At 29.6% G+C, this 18,383-nt stretch overlaps 1 protein-coding gene across 2 annotated transcripts in view; it reads right to left on the reverse strand.

The window, feature by feature from the left end:
* Positions 1–18,383, reverse strand: part of LOC100373368 (F-box/WD repeat-containing protein 7) — a 126,014-nt gene that overhangs the window by 82,112 nt on the left and 25,519 nt on the right. For both annotated transcript variants that reach the window (XM_002736325.4, XM_085498137.1), the window contains exon 3: positions 6,091–6,558. In XM_002736325.4, the coding sequence (XP_002736371.1) occupies positions 6,091–6,558 (468 nt within the window). The remainder of the gene's footprint in view (positions 1–6,090; positions 6,559–18,383) is intronic.

Genomic DNA, 18,383 nt, shown 5'->3' on the forward strand with positions numbered 1-18,383 from the left:
TAAAACTACGCAAAAATGTTCTGTTTTAAATGAGCTTTTATCACAGTAAACAGTGTTAATTTATTCTTTAAATGCTCAGTTTACTTTGATACTTTCCCAAAATAACTAATTTCTTGATTTGAAAAAAAAATCATGCAGTTTTCCCACCAAAATCAAAGCCAAAAGATCACAAACATCGACAAATCTGCAACACGGTTGTGTTCATAATTATTTAAATGAGCTATGATAATTTGATCACGTTGGCATCATCCAGCATTTTGATTAGTTAATTAACGACTTGACCTATCAGGTCAAAGAACACGTTTCAGGCCAAGTCCTAGACAGGAAGCATGGCGGATATCGTATCGCATCAAGCGTTTACATGCGACTGGAATCATTCACTTACGATGAAATTAAGTTGAATTTGACTTGCATTTTATTTTTTGAGTAATAATCGTAACTGTGAAATGCAGCAAGCCCGCATTTCGCTACCATGATCATTTACTACTAAGCGATGCATGCGTGTTTGTTTTATTTTTCTGTTGATCGTACGGCAAACTGTGAATGATTTCTAAAGGAAGATAATTGTTGTATAATTTTCAGACTGTCTGAAAACAGGTCATTTACTTAGTACTTAAAATAAAGGGTACAGTGACTGAGCGTCAGACTGTAATGTAAAATATCACCAGAATGGAGCAAGAACAATGACTTGAAACACAGTTACCGATACTAGAGCTTGAAGTGCTTGAAATAAACGCCATTTGTAAGTTGCTCAAATTTAACCACAAATAAGCACCACCATGAAATGAAAGTTTAACAAAGAGGCGCCTAATTGAAGACAAATACGATATGTACCAAGTAGAAAAGTCTAAAATTTATTAGGTAATTAATATGCATGGTTTCTACACAAAAATAATCAAATTTGAAAATTAGCCCAGAGCATCTATGCATCAAGTTTCATCAAAAACCAACATATGGTTCTTGAGATCAGTGGAATGGACAGACAGACAGACAGACAGACAGACAGACAGACACACACACACACACACACACACACACACACGAATACTTGTATTGCTATATGTTCCGAGGACTTCATTAGATTAACTTTTAATATAGTTGAATTAACTTTTAATATAGTTGCGATATGAACTCGATTAAAACGCGTTCCTATATAGGGTTGCGTTTTAATTGGAGTTTAATTAAACTCAATTACAATGCAATACAATAGAGAATTGCATTTTAATTAAGTTTAATTAAACAAGAGTTGAATATCCCGTGACTGAACATAGAAATGTTTGCGAAGCTTAGGTTTAGTATCGGGGTAAGGTATGGTATAATTATATTAACATTAATATAACGTGAACCATACCTTCCCCCGATACTAAAACTAAGCTACGCAAAACGTATTAATAATCGAATTAACTATAACATGTCCTCGGAAGTAGATATATATCTGTATTTTTGTTCTCGCAACATATAGCAATCCACGCACGCGCACGCGCACGCGCGCGCGCACGCGCACGCGCACGCACACGCACACGCACACGCACACGCACACGCACACGCACACGCACACATTGCCAAATTATATCCAGAACAGAATATTTATAAAGAAACCATCTTATCGGTTTACCTTGCAAAATTAAATTTCAATTTAATAAGACTTTACAGCTGTTTTGGCCTTCAAATTTGTCACTTTCGGAATACACATGTTGAAGCACCAAGCTCTACCTAGTATTAGTTACATGTGGTTTGGCAGGATGATCATACAAGATGAAATACAGTATTACCTTCTACAAGCAGACAGGGCATGAACAATAAACAGACCCATGAATACTATATATGCATATGTACTATAATTAATTTCCTGTATCAAACACTTGTACCGGTATTCATAATAGAATATATTCATATAAGGAGTATTTGCTCCAATAGTTCTAAGCGCATTCATATTACCGTATTACACCGGGCACGCGCCCCTCCCTGGGCAAGCGCCCACCCCCTGTTTTTACAAAAGTTACATGTTGGGGACATCCTCGGTTAAACGCCCAGGGTGATTTTTAGCCAAGAACGGGGTCAACAATAAAGTTTTATTTGTCAAAAACGAACGCATTCGATTTATTTAGATAGTGTTTGTTACGGTAGTTCTCTTTTTGGAGTGTGTGGTGGCCCTGAAAAGGGCCGCTTTGTTTGTGTTTTTACGTAAAAACTCATTGGAACGTAACGACGTAAGATGAACCACGCAGCACACGTTCTGCTTTCTCTTCATTCACGATGAATCCAATATTGCAACGATCCATACCTTGGTGAGTGGTTTGAAGCACTTAGCTTTGGTTTCAAAATGTAGCATTTTGCTGACTGTGAATCCATAACGGGAGCTAGCACTTTTGAGACATCACATCGTAAACTTGCCACTTTCTTTCCATCCTTCATCACAGCATGTAGATTATTTTTCTGTCGTTGAAGAAAAAACATTTTGCCGACCTCAAGTCCATTACAATAACCATGATGAGGCATGCCGACGATGGGAACTTGTTGCATCATCGTTATTTTTGTAATTTTGTTACGTGTGTGGGTGTGTGAATAAATCATGTTAATGAGGTCGATCAGAGTTTATTTTCAGTCAGTTTTTTATGTATCGTCATTTGGATATGTTTATGTATTCACAATAGTTTGTAAACATTTCACATCAGTAATAAAAAGTTTATTTGTTTCATAACCCTGTCTGCTATTCTTCAGTAATTACGATGCGATGTATCAATACGTGCATGACCAAATTATGCTAATGAGGTCATCGCCATCTTGGATTACAAGCAGTAGTTTTTCCCGACAGTTTCGACTTGCACTAATCGCGGTTACCGGTACTAAAAAAGTAACCGTGGATTGATTACAATACTTACCATACTTTGTAGCCAATTTCAGTGAGTAATACAACTTCATTCGTTGACATAAAACAAGTTTTAATCTTGAAATTCGACCCCGTGTCTTAGTGTTCCCACAGTTTTTGACTGAGTGCTTACGTTTATTGAAACCTCACATAAATCAAGAAATAAGTTCGTGTACAAAATGTACGAAAGCATTCCTTTATTTGACCTTATAATACGATCCCAAAAACAACTTTTTAAAATTTTTTTTGGGGTGGTCCTCGGGTTAGCGCCCACCCCCAATTTTTCCCAATTTTGTATGTTCAGGCCCCTGGGCGCGTGCCCGGGGTAATACAGTAGTTTAACTTGCAATATACACTTTACATGTTACATCACACCACCATAAAATGTTCTAAATTATATTTCAAACGGGAATATACATGTAGCCACCAATATCTAGGATTTGCTGTTCAGTATATCAAACATACAAAGTTAGCATTTTAGCACTTTTAGCATTTTTCAATAATCATGTATGAAAGGTATGTTCACTTTTGAATACCATTAAATCCCAATCCGTTTTATGTCAAAACGGAAATATAATATTGCAATAAGAGACTGTAACAACAATATTTGCTATTCCTGTATGTTGTCCACTGCTGTTAAGACTCTTTAAACCATGCATGGCATTATTAGCTATACTAAATCTATAACAGCGTAGTTAAATATGAATAGTAATCCAGTAAGGGAGTCATTGCCCTCAATTACCGGTAATCACCTTACCTTAAAAACTGAACAGCACATGATAATAATATTACAAGAATACTAGAATACAATCAAGATAGCGTTTGTCCAACAATTGTGAAAATGCAAAGCCTTCAATTTCAATGCACATCATTTACAATGAAAACCTTAGCCAATCAGATTTGTAATTCAGTCAGGTTGTATCATTTCCTGGCGATGCTGTAAAAGGGGATATTGGATCTGAGACAAACAACATGAGTTGTGTTTTCTAGTTTCCTCATCATCTATACATATTAAATGATAACATTTAACCATACAGACACAGGTGTAAGTAAAACAAGGTCACATTTTGGCTTGTGAAAAGTACAACATATTTTTGGAGAGAAAATTTTATTGAATATTTTGTCTGGATAAAAAAAACATTTTTTTTTGCAAGCAAAATTAGGAATCATACCGATAAACAACTGTTTCAACCCAAGTATCCAACTTTTCTATTTTCTTTGTTTTTATGGAGGTGATAACTGCGCATTTGTTTTGGCAGGCGACAGACAAGTATTGTGAAAACAGGAAATCAATAAAGACAAGAGGGACTTGCTAAATCAACATTTCGCTATTATGTCATTTTACCACAATTCGCTAGAATAGTATGACGCTTTTTCAACATGTTTTACAGTATATTCATGCATCAATAAATTCAATGCAAGACTCAAGTAAAAGAAACCTTAGAAAAAGCTTCTGTGTGATAAGGGTACATAGGGAATGAAGTACGAATAAGAAATATTTAAAATATTTATCTATGTACCAAGGTTCTTCAAAATCTGATAGTGGTTATTAAGATATCAGAAAATTACTAATTTATGCAATTAATAATAATAGGTAATTAATATTCATGACTTTCAACCCTAAGTAATATCAATAAATTGGCTAATTTACACAAATAAGGTTATTAGTATGCACAAAATTCAACTCTAAACTAATCATCTAAGTGGCTTCATTTACATGGAACAGCTAAAAATTGCTAATTATTATGCAAATTAGAAATTTAATATTCACTAATTTGAACACAGAACTAACCAAGTCTATGGACTATTCTTGAACACCTGAAATCTGTAGAGTGGCTCAAGGGACATTAATAGATGAATTTATAACGCTTATTATTATGCATGATTTCAACCAAAAACTAATTAGGTCTGTGCATAGTTTCAGAGCATGCATGTACATTGTACTAAGTTTCATTAAAATCTGACAAGTGGTTCTGGAGATATAAGTGGAACACAAGTTCATACATACATACATGCATACACAGACAGAGCAAAGTACCAGTAGCCACAAAGACTTCCATTTTGTTACACCCAAAGGAGAAAAAAACAAGTATACAATGGGACATTATACTGATATGCATTATTATACACACCGATTGAACATAATATATATTAAATCCACTATAGTCTCATGTAATCAAATCAGGGCTGAAAAAAGAACAAATTCTACCGCTTTTTCTCTACTCCCTCTGCACTCACAATAATATTTTTTTTTCCTGTAGTAATGAGCTATTACGTGTGGAAAGTTCTCTAGAACAAGAATACAGAGTGAATTAGCCTTGGGTACTGTTGATTCCTTGTAAAACTTGAATGAAAATGTACAATGCTGTGTAAAGTTGACAAAATGAATGCAAACATACATATACATTGTAGTATTTGTATGTGCTTGCTTACCGATGTGTGATAAAACAATATGGCATGCTGCCGTGACCATGTGGTGGAGTATTAAGCGTTTTGATAATAAAATGTAATATTCAATGTGCTTGTAAAATTTTTTTATGAGGATTATTTTTGTCAGTAACAATAAAATTCCACATTATTAAAATTAATGATTGTTCAACATACATAATAAATAATGCAATATCATCTACATTTGGTCTCTGTTGGCATGAGATGCAATTTAAAACTTATCTAGAGATGCTATTTCAGTCTCTGATGATGCATGTAAATTTTATCATCAATTTAACATAAATCATGTTATGGTAATGTGAACAGTATCAAGATACTACAAAGTGCGCAGCACCCTCTAGTGTCCAATCATTGTAAAACTCATTTAGGTGAGAAAAAGAATTGTTTTTTGTTTCATTAAGAAATCGAAAATAAGGCATAAGGAACAGCACAGACAGGTTTTTTTTACTTGAGAGCAATAGAGGATACAAACTAACACAATACAAACACTGAAACTAATTGAAATAAGAACCATTTTCACTTTGGATTATGCTCAACCTGTTGTCATTGGCGATGACTCAGAAACTGACATTTTTTATGGCTTGCAGGTGGAAATGAGTTGGAGAGAATTTGTTTTTTCTTGGCTTTATTTAACAAATCCCAGAAAACCAAGACTTTTTGAGCTGCATCAATCAATTAATATACTCAACAAATGCAGAGTGTGTGGATGAAATTCTGAAATCTGAAAAGAATCACCAAATTACAACTACATGTACTACATGAAAGTCACTTACTGATCTGGGAGTGGATGGCACAGGAACTGGAATTCTAGATGGTCTTGGACTTTGAGCAGATGACGAGGAGGAGGACGATGAAGAGGAAGAAGATGAGGAGGAGGAGGAATCATCGTCGTCGTCATCATCATCATCATTGTTAATAAAAGGTCTTTTTAAAGTAGGAATATGGGCCGTTGTTGCTGTCACTGTTGATCGGCGAGTCATATGTGCATGTGAGCACGTTGAACAGTTTTTCGGATTATGAACAGTTCTTCCAGAGCTTGTCGACGCTGGCGGTGTATTAACATTCATGTTTGAGTTACTGCTACTAGTTGCTGCTGCTGCTGCTGAAGCTGCAGTGTTGTTAGAGTTGTTGTGAGTGGAAATGGTGCTGCAACACAGCTGACTTCTGTTCTGATCAATCACACTACTGCCAATGCCAGGAACTTTGGTTAGATCTTCAATGCTGCTAAAGCTTCCAAATGCCTAAAAAACGCAAAAATTAAAATAGTGATAGTATAATTTTTACTACTACAATGTAGAGGTCCACATCTAATAATATAATCAACACAAATGATAGATGTTTACAAATAATTTACTTCACATATCTCAGTCTTGGCTCACATGTTTTTCCTTAAACATGGCATTAGAGGCAATAGCTTTTATTGCAAAGGAAATATCAATTATTTGTAGGTTTATATTTGCTAATTTTTTTTCACACTTTCTTGAGCATATCTTTGTAATTCTAACCTAGACGTCTCCCCTAAAAAAAATGATCAGCCCTTTCCAAGAAACTATGACATGAAATTCTAACAAATCACCAAAGCGCTTGAGAAATTAAAGCGATGTGAGGTTGATTAAATGATGTTTATGTTATTGAGTGTCAGGAAGTTTGATCCTTAATATCCTTTATTTGATTTATTTTATTTGAAGACAAGTCATTGTCAATGACACGTCCCCGTTCCGTTCATATTTGAGTGACATGTACATTCAAAGCAGATCATGACTGAAATGCACCTGCATATGTACAACACATTGTACTAAATCTGAACAAAATCCATCCATGCATGACTGAGATCCGGTTCCGGAATTGTGAAAATACGTGATTTTGATGCATTTTCGGCCTTAAAATGGCCATCATTCAGCTATTGTTAAGCGGATCATGAAACAAATGCACATATCTATTTGTGACATGATGTACCATGTGTGTGTGAAGTTTGAACTTGATCAATCCAGACATGTCTTGGATACGGATCCAGAACTGTATTCTTTAACAAAATGGCCGCCAGTCGGCCACTTCGAACTTGATCCGGGAAAAAAAATGACGTGCATCAAGGTCCTATTATGTTTAATGTATGTACCAAATTTGAACGAAATCCGTCCATGCATAACTGAGATCCGGGTCCAGAATGGTGAAAATGTGCGATTTCAATGCATTTTATTCCTTAAAGCAGCCGCCATTTGGCCATCGTTAATGAGATCATGAAACAAATGCACATACATATTTGTGACATGATTTACCTTGTGTGTGTGTGAAGTTTGAACTCGATCAATCCAAGCATGTCTCAGATACGGATCCAGAACTGAATTCTTTAAAACAAAATGGCCGCCAGTCGGCCATTTCAAACCTGATCCCCCCAAAAAAATGACGTGCATCAAGGTCCTATTATGTTTAATGTATGTACCAAATTTGAACAAAATCCATCCATGCATAACTGAGATCCGGATCCGGAATGGTGAAAATGTGCGACTTTGATGCATTTTCGGCCTTAAAATGGCCGCTATTCGGCTATCGTTAATCGGATCATGAAAAAAATGCATGTGCATATGTCCCATATAATGTGTGATGTATGAGTGAAGTTTGAACTTAATCGGTCCATGCATTTTCGAGATACAGGTGATCACGGACGCATGCACGCACGCATGCACACAGGGCAAAACATAAGTCCCCGTTTTCGGACTACGTCCGAACGGGGACTAATGATCCACTGAATGAATTGAAGTAGTTTATTATACAAATTGTACATATATGGTGCTTTTTAGAATAAAATATCTCTCAAATATGCGTCAATAATGAACTCAATCAGGAGTTATCACATTCAGTGTACTACATATTTCACATATTGTTTGCTAACAACGACAACAACGATAAAGCATGCCAGTTAGCCCCAATATCTTGCATCCAAATACGCAACACAAAAATGGAATTGCCAATTATTGTAAATGAATTCAGAGCACTTAATAGTTCTAAATAATTCTTGACAATATCTTTAACAGCCATGAATGAAATATGGCCTGAAGAGGGCAGTAATCATATAATCATGCTATGTTGTGAAACAGATGGAATTGTCTGTCAGTAAAAACGCCATATGATTATAGAACACATAACATCAATCACTACCATATTTGCACAATTTAATGACAGAGGTCTGTCTTTGGCTATTATAGATCACATTTGAATAATCAAGCATAAAATAAATGCATTTATTTGTTAAAATGTGTTTCTTTAAAGAGCAAATAGAGTACATAAACAGGAGCAAACATCAGCACATGTTTGAATTATAATAGAAAATATTTACGAACAAATTAAAACAAGCGCAACACCCCACCCCATGTATATACATCTATAAACTTGTATATTTAAGGTACAATGTAAAATGGAGTAGCTGGGACTTGGCATGATTTTAAACTGGTGAAAATTGATTGTTTTAAATATTTCTACATGACAGGTGACAAATCCTCATATTGAATGTCAAAGTTGTCATAATGGCATTATGGTAAATTAATGTGTCCAAAAAAATCATATTCATGGTTGGACTATTTGACAGGGCTGTAGGACAATCTACTTATCTTAATGGCAATTTAATGCACTATCTTAGTATCGATCAGGGCCAGTTCATCTTAAAACCTAAACCAAGAAGCACAGACGCACCCCCCCCCAAGTCACATCCATACTATTTAAGTGAATAAATATCAGCTAGTGGGTTTGTAGTAAAAATATTTATTTTAAATATAATTTTCTTGGTAAAAGGGTCTCCATGCATGTTATGCATAGAAGGTCAGAGCATGAACTGAAAAATTAAATCTAAATTTGTTTTACCAAGAATCATTGAGGGCAGTATATACAATATAACCCTGAATCTAATGCTAAAATTTTTAAATAAACCAAGTACAAATAGGTAAAATAAAACATCTAACATAACTGGCAAAACCATTACTCTGAAACAAATTCCAGTAAACATGTACAATTCTATGATCCACACACAATGACCCAAATTCATCATAAATTCATCACACAAATTTGTAATTTTTAAGGGTTAACACATTGAGAGCTGAAAACACGGAGCATGTAAAAAACATTTATAGCTACAGTTGACATATCAAACTATCACATGTTTATTACAAAAATAACAGGTTCATTGAAATAAATAACCCAAACATTTTAGAAGTATAAATATTACAAAAGCCGTCCTGGATGTCAGAAAAATATACAAACATTACCAACAGGTGAGGTCTCTGCAATCAGTTGAGGAGAGAATAAAACATAGTTGAACTCTGGTGACCTTGCCCTTTGTTATATAATATAATTCCCTTTATCATAGTTTGTTTCAATATAAATATGCATTGTCATAATTAATTTTGAATACAAACAAGTTTTGGGGTTGAACCAACAGTGGGGAATCAGTCAACCGAATGTCCTTAAAAGATGTAAATATTTTACAAAAACATTGGTGCCTTATTTGTTTAATTATTTTAAGGGACATAATTTCCAGCTTTCTTCAAAGTAATTCAGATATTTTAGTATAAAAACAAATGTCTCATTGAAAAAAAAAAGTGCTGCATTTAGATGTGAATAGATTCATAAAACATGCAAGATAACAGAAAATTTTAGCTGGCTTTAGTCCAAGTATTTTGTACAGGTGTCTGTCAAAAATTAATGATTCACTGAGACAAATATGAACTGCCTCATTGTGCGACTACTGTATTATATGAAAAGTAAAAAAAAAACACCCTTTATGAATAGCTATCATGTTGCAAGCTCTGCTTTGTATGCAAATCAACTTAAATAGTTAGTTGGTGTCCAGTGGAGGGAGAAGTCAACAGTACTGTTGCCTCCTGAGAATCTACATCTTCAAACACTGCAATCTTTGAAGTGCGTTTTTAAACTAGTATTATAAAACTATATCATTCTGTTCTAATAACTGAAACATATTCCTGTGAGTTTTTATTTGTCGAATGAACTGTTTGTCAAATACAGAATACATATATTTTAGAATAATTGTCTTTTTAAAATGTGGATGAAATGTTTTGCTTTTAATGTATTTTTTATGTATTGTTTTTGATTTGATAACTTTGAACTAAACAGATTTTCTATTAGCTTCAGATCTTGATCAAAGTTAGGCACCTAGTTCATAGGAGTGCTTATATTGATTTTCTAACATCTTGTTTTCTGTAAAGATTTTATTGGTAGGTTTGCAAATGTGTATCAGACTGTGCAATCTCTCCATGAGTTGGTTTTGAAACCCAGTATGGGATTCTGAGATACATTACCAAGGATATTATTACAAGATAAATCATTTGCTTCATTGAACACATACAACAATGCATATTTCCACTGAGATCAGTGACCTTTGATGTGTATCACCAGTGATCAGTCAAGTAGAAACAGTCAAAATATTTTATCAGATTTTCTCAATTTTTGCATGATATTTTCATACAGGACATCTGTTGTTCAAACTCAGGGAAGACTTTATACTGATGAATAAGGTGACCAAGTTTGATAAAGTTTGGAATAGAATTAGTAAAGTTATTATGCACACAATAACAATTATTAACGACGACAACGACGACGACGACGACGACGACGACGACGACAACGCCGGACAAAATTTTTCCCTTAATATACCTTTCCCTTCCATCTTTGATGGTACGGGCAAGGTAATAAAATATCACCGACTTAGCTTTATTTTCAAACCTACATGTATATATTATCTGCTTTTCGATTTTTACAAAATCTCTTCTTATTGTATACCTTTAATATAACATAATCAGTACCAGGTCTAATTGGAATTTTATTACAGTATCTTCTCATATTGTGTTAATTTTAATTGAAAACTCTTGACGTCAATGTGACAAGTGCCATCAATTAAAGATTTAAGTATAGGTCATCGCATCTGTGTACATTTGCTAACCTGAATGCAAATTTCTGTTAATTTCGCTTATTGATCAACACTAGCTTCCAATCAGTTGTGACAATCTTGCCCATAAGGTGTTATATTATCAGGGATTCTTACATGTATTAATAACAGCAACAAAAATAACATATCTCCAGGTGCAAGCGACCAGTTCTTGAAAACCAGTCACTGCACATGCACACACCAAGTGCCACTACCTATAATCATGTTTAATACAACAAAGGAACATTTACAAGTAAATTTGTCAATAGACTGACAACGACTGCAGTTTGGAGAAATATTTAAGTGACATCTAATGTGTTAATTTTCATTGCATAATTATGTCCGTATATATTTATATAACCTTTCATAGACCGACCCAATAGGCAGGCAAGTAGGCCTGAATGAAGCAATTCTACTGTATAAAAAATGTTATTACCCTGTAATTAATAAAATTTAATTTTTCGCTGATAGCAAAATGTGGAAATTAACAAAGTTAATAAAAGAATTTATTGCTTTCTTCACAAACCAGTGAATTTATATTGTAGTGAATATTCAATTCTGTTAACATTTCTCCCGCTACAACATTCAAATATTGAATATAAATAAAGAAAAACATTCATTACACACAATATAACATTAAAAACCCTTATTGATATGCATATTTTAATTAATAAAATCAAAAATTTTAGATAAAAAAAAATACCAACAGAGGATTACAAGATTAAAGCATTGTGAAAAAACAAATAAAAATCTGGTGATTAATTTTTGCATTTCATTTTTTACACATATACGTATCAGCGCTGAATGCAAGTTAATTTGTATGTATACAAAGCTCAGCGTATGGTGTGTACAATACAAAAGTATATAATCTTCTATACAGATATTAGAATGATATCTATTCATATAATGACGAAATATAAATATATTCAAAATTATCACATATTTAATTTCACAGTCAACCTCTCTATTTACAGAAAATATCAAAATTAACAGAAACGTATATAATTCAATTTATAATTTACATAAAAAGCATAAAACACCACCGGTGTAACCAACTAACAATGCTACTCAAGTAAAGGTATACACATGAAAAGCCGAGTATCACTACATCTTTGTGATTATAATGATGTATTAATATATAGAAATACCTGCATGTAGCCGTCTATCGTCTGTCTGGCATTCACCACTACAAACTACACGTATACACGTACAATGCGTAATACACTGAATGCATAATTGTGTTGATAATACATCTTGACCGGACTACTACATTTAATTTCAGAACACTGATGTGTAGTTCCAAACCATGTACAACACTAGATATGACATTTACAATATTATTACTCCATATCAGAGAACAGTGATCTGACCTATGACCTCACTAATACTAGCTTTTCATGACACTAATTGCTGTAATCTATTTCCATTCATTAGTCTGGCTTTCATCACGAAATCAAAAGCAACAATGCAGTGTAAAGTTGTACAACAATACATACATAGTGAAACTCATGCATTCATGGACTGTGAAAATATTGAAATTAATATTGAAATTAAGAATAACATTTTTAAATATGGTTTCAGTTAATCATTAAAAAATTCAAGAACTATCTAAGGATAACTTACTTAAAAAATTATTTACCTCAAATGATAGTTTCATTGCTAACAGTCTCTGAAAATTTGTTCATCAAATTATAATGTCTAACAATATCTACATTTTATTTTTTATTACTACTAATATTTTATATTTCTTTGCTTACTAATTGTTTTATTTGTTATTGATGTTTATTGTTTTTTGTTGCATGTTTATTGACCATAAATAATTTAATTCAATCCATGCCAAATAAAAAAATATACTATACTACATATGAAGAGACAATCTAGTAAAAGTAAAATGGTTACATGATTAGTAAAACTACCGTATTTATTCTATTTAGCATATACACTTATGTAAATGGTAAAAACAAGTTATATTTTAATGATATACTGGGGTAACATATAATATTTATTATTCTATTTAGCATATACACTTATGTAAATGGTAAAAACAAGTTATATTTTAATGATATACTGGGGTAACATATAATATTTATTATTCTATTTAGCATATACACTTATGTAAATGGTAAAAACAAGTTATATTTTAATGATATACTGGGGTAATATATAATATTTATTATTCTATTTAGCATATACACTTATGTAAATGGTAAAAACAAGTTATATTTTAATGATATACTGGGATAACACATAATATTTATTATTCTATTTAGCATATACACTTATGTAAATGGTAAAAACAAGTTATATTTTAATGATATACTGGGGTAACATATAATATTTATTATTCTATTTAGCATATACACTTATGTAAATGGTAAAAACAAGTTATATTTTAATGATATACTGGGGTAACATATAATATTTATTATTCTATTTAGCATATACACTTATGTAAATGGTAAAAACAAGTTATATTTTAATGATATACTGGGGTAATATATAATATTTATTATTCTATTTAGCATATACACTTATGTAAATGGTAAAAACAAGTTATATTTTAATGATATACTGGGATAACACATAATATTTATTATTCTATTTAGCATATACACTTATGTAAATGGTAAAAACAAGTTATATTTTAATGATATACTGGGGTAACATATAATATTTATTATTCTATTTAGCATATACACTTATGTAAATGGTAAAAACAAGTTATATTTTAATGATATACTGGGGTAACATATAATATTTATTATTCTATTTAGCATATACACTTATGTAAATGGTAAAAACAAGTTATATTTTAATGATATACTGGGATAACATAATATTTATTATTCTATTTAGCATATACACTTATGTAAATGGTAAAAACAAGTTATATTTTAATGATATACTGGGATAACATATAATATTTATTATTCTATTTAGCATATACACTTGTGTAAATGGTAAAAACAAGTTATATTTTAATGATATACTGGGGTAACATATAATATTTATTATTCTATTTAGCATATACACTTATGTAAATGGTAAAAACAAGTTATATTTTAATGATATACTGGGATAACATATAATATTTATTATTCTATTTAGCATATACACTTATGTAAATGGTAAAAACAAGTTATATTTTAATGATATACTGGGATAACACATAATATTTATTATTCTATTTAGCATATACACTTATGTAAATGGTAAAAACAAGTTATATTTTAATGATATACTGGGATAACATATAATATTTATTATTCTATTTAGCATATACACTTATGTAAATGGTAAAAACAAGTTATATTTTAATGATATACTGGGGTAACATATAAATATTTATTATTCTATTTAGCATATACACTTATGTAAATGGTAAAAACAAGTTATATTTTAATGATATACTGGGATAACATAATATTTTATTCTATTTAGCATATACACTTATGTAAATGGTAAAAACAAGTTATATTTTAATGATATACTGGGATAACATATAATATTTATTATTCTATTTAGCATATACACTTATGTAAATGGTAAAAACAAGTTATATTTTAATGATATACTGGGATAACATATAATATTTATTATTCTATTTAGCATATACACTTATGTAAATGGTAAAAACAAGTTATATTTTAATGATATACTGGGATAACATATAATATTTATTATTCTATTTAGCATATACACTTATGTAAATGGTAAAAACAAGTTATATTTTAATGATATACTGGGATAACATATAATATTTATTATTCTATTTAGCATATACACTTATGTAAATGGTAAAAACAAGTTATATTTTAATGATATACTGGGATAACATATAATATTTATTATTCTATTTAGCATATACACTTATGTAAATGGTAAAAACAAGTTATATTTTAATGATATACTGGGGTAACATATAAATATTTATTATTCTATTTAGCATATACACTTATGTAAATGGTAAAAACAAGTTATATTTTAATGATATACTGGGATAACATAATATTTATTATTCTATTTAGCATATACACTTATGTAAATGGTAAAAACAAGTTATATTTTAATGATATACTGGGGTAACATATAATATTTATTATTCTATTTAGCATATACACTTATGTAAATGGTAAAAACAAGTTATATTTTAATGATATACTGGGATAACATATAATATTTATTATTCTATTTAGCATATACACTTATGTAAATGGTAAAAACAAGTTATATTTTAATGATATACTGGGGTAACATATAATATTTATTATTCTATTTAGCATATACACTTATGTAAATGGTAAAAACAAGTTATATTTTAATGATATACTGGGATAACATATAATATTTATTATTCTATTTAGCATATACACTTATGTAAATGGTAAAAACAAGTTATATTTTAATGATATACTGGGGTAACATATAATATTTATTATTCTATTTAGCATATACACTTATGTAAATGGTAAAAACAAGTTATATTTTAATGATATACTGGGGTAACATATAATATTTATTATTCTATTTAGCATATACACTTATGTAAATGGTAAAAACAAGTTATATTTTAATGATATACTGGGATAACATATAATATTTATTATTCTATTTAGCATATACACTTATGTAAATGGTAAAAACAAGTTATATTTTAATGATATACTGGGGTAACATATAATATTTATTATTCTATTTAGCATATACACTTATGTAAATGGTAAAAACAAGTTATATTTTAATGATATACTGGGATAACATATAATATTTATTATTCTATTTAGCATATACACTTATGTAAATGGTAAAAACAAGTTATATTTTAATGATATACTGGGGTAACATATAATATTTTTTATTCTATTTAGCATATACACTTATGTAAATGGTAAAAACAAGTTATATTTTAATGATATACTGGGGTAACATAATATTTTATTCTATTTAGCATATACACTTATGTAAATGGTAAAAACAAGTTATATTTTAATGATATACTGGGATAACATATAATATTTATTATTCTATTTAGCATATACACTTATGTAAATGGTAAAAACAAGTTATATTTTAATGATATACTGGGATAACATATAATATTTATTATTCTATTTAGCATATACACTTATGTAAATGGTAAAAACAAGTTATATTTTAATGATATACTGGGATAACATATAAATATTTATTATTCTATTTAGCATATACACTTATGTAAATGGTAAAAACAAGTTATATTTTAATGATATACTGGGGTAACATATAAATATTTATTATTCTATTTAGCATATACACTTATGTAAATGGTAAAAACAAGTTATATTTTAATGATATACTGGGATAACATATAATATTTATTATTCTATTTAGCATATACACTTATGTAAATGGTAAAAACAAGTTATATTTTAATGATATACTGGGATAACATAATATTTTATTCTATTTAGCATATACACTTATGTAAATGGTAAAAACAAGTTATATTTTAATGATATACTGGGATAACATATAATATTTATTATTCTATTTAGCATATACACTTATGTAAATGGTAAAAACAAGTTATATTTTAATGATATACTGGGATAACATAATATTTTATTCTATTTAGCATATACACTTATGTAAATGGTAAAAACAAGTTATATTTTAATGATATACTGGGGTAACATATAAATATTTATTATTCTATTTAGCATATACACTTATGTAAATGGTAAAAACAAGTTATATTTTAATGATATACTGGGGTAACATATAATATTTATTATTCTATTTAGCATATACACTTATGTAAATGGTAAAAACAAGTTATATTTTAATGATATACTGGGATAACATAATATTTTATTCTATTTAGCATATACACTTATGTAAATGGTAAAAACAAGTTATATTTTAATGATATACTGGGGTAACATATAAATATTTATTATTCTATTTAGCATATACACTTATGTAAATGGTAAAAACAAGTTATATTTCAATGATATACTGGGGTAACATATAATATTTATTATTCTATTTAGCATATACACTTATGTAAATGGTAAAAACAAGTTATATTTTAATGATATACTGGGATAACATATAATATTTATTATTCTATTTAGCATATACACTTATGTAAATGGTAAAAACAAGTTATATTTTAATGATATACTGGGATAACATAATATTTTATTCTATTTAGCATATACACTTATGTAAATGGTAAAAACAAGTTATATTTTAATGATATACTGGGGTAACATATAATATTTATTATTCTATTTAGCATATACACTTATGTAAATGGTAAAAACAAGTTATATTTTAATGATATACTGGGGTAACATAATATTTTATTCTATTTAGCATATACACTTATGTAAATGGTAAAAACAAGTTATATTTTAATGATATACTGGGGTAACATATAAATATTTATTATTCTATTTAGCATATACACTTATGTAAATGGTAAAAACAAGTTATATTTTAATGATATACTGGGGTAACATATAATATTTATTATTCTATTTAGCATATACACTTATGTAAATGGTAAAAACAAGTTATATTTTAATGATATACTGGGATAACATATAATATTTATTATTCTATTTAGCATATACACTTATGTAAATGGTAAAAACAAGTTATATTTTAATGATATACTGGGGTAACATATAAATATTTATTATTCTATTTAGCATATACACTTATGTAAATGGTAAAAACAAGTTATATTTTAATGATATACTGGGATAACATATAATATTTATTATTCTATTTAGCATATACACTTATGTAAATGGTAAAAACAAGTTATATTTTAATGATATACTGGGATAACATAATATTTTATTCTATTTAGCATATACACTTATGTAAATGGTAAAAACAAGTTATATTTTAATGATATACTGGGATAACATAATATTTTATTCTATTTAGCATATACACTTATGTAAATGGTAAAAACAAGTTATATTTTAATGATATACTGGGATAACATATAATATTTATTATTCTATTTAGCATATACACTTATGTAAATGGTAAAAACAAGTTATATTTTAATGATATACTGGGATAACATATAATATTTATTATTCTATTTAGCATATACACTTATGTAAATGGTAA

Source organism: Saccoglossus kowalevskii, chromosome 4 (assembly GCF_978046115.1).
Source record: "Saccoglossus kowalevskii chromosome 4, keSacKowa6.1, whole genome shotgun sequence".
Taxonomy (NCBI): Eukaryota; Metazoa; Hemichordata; class Enteropneusta; family Harrimaniidae; genus Saccoglossus; species Saccoglossus kowalevskii.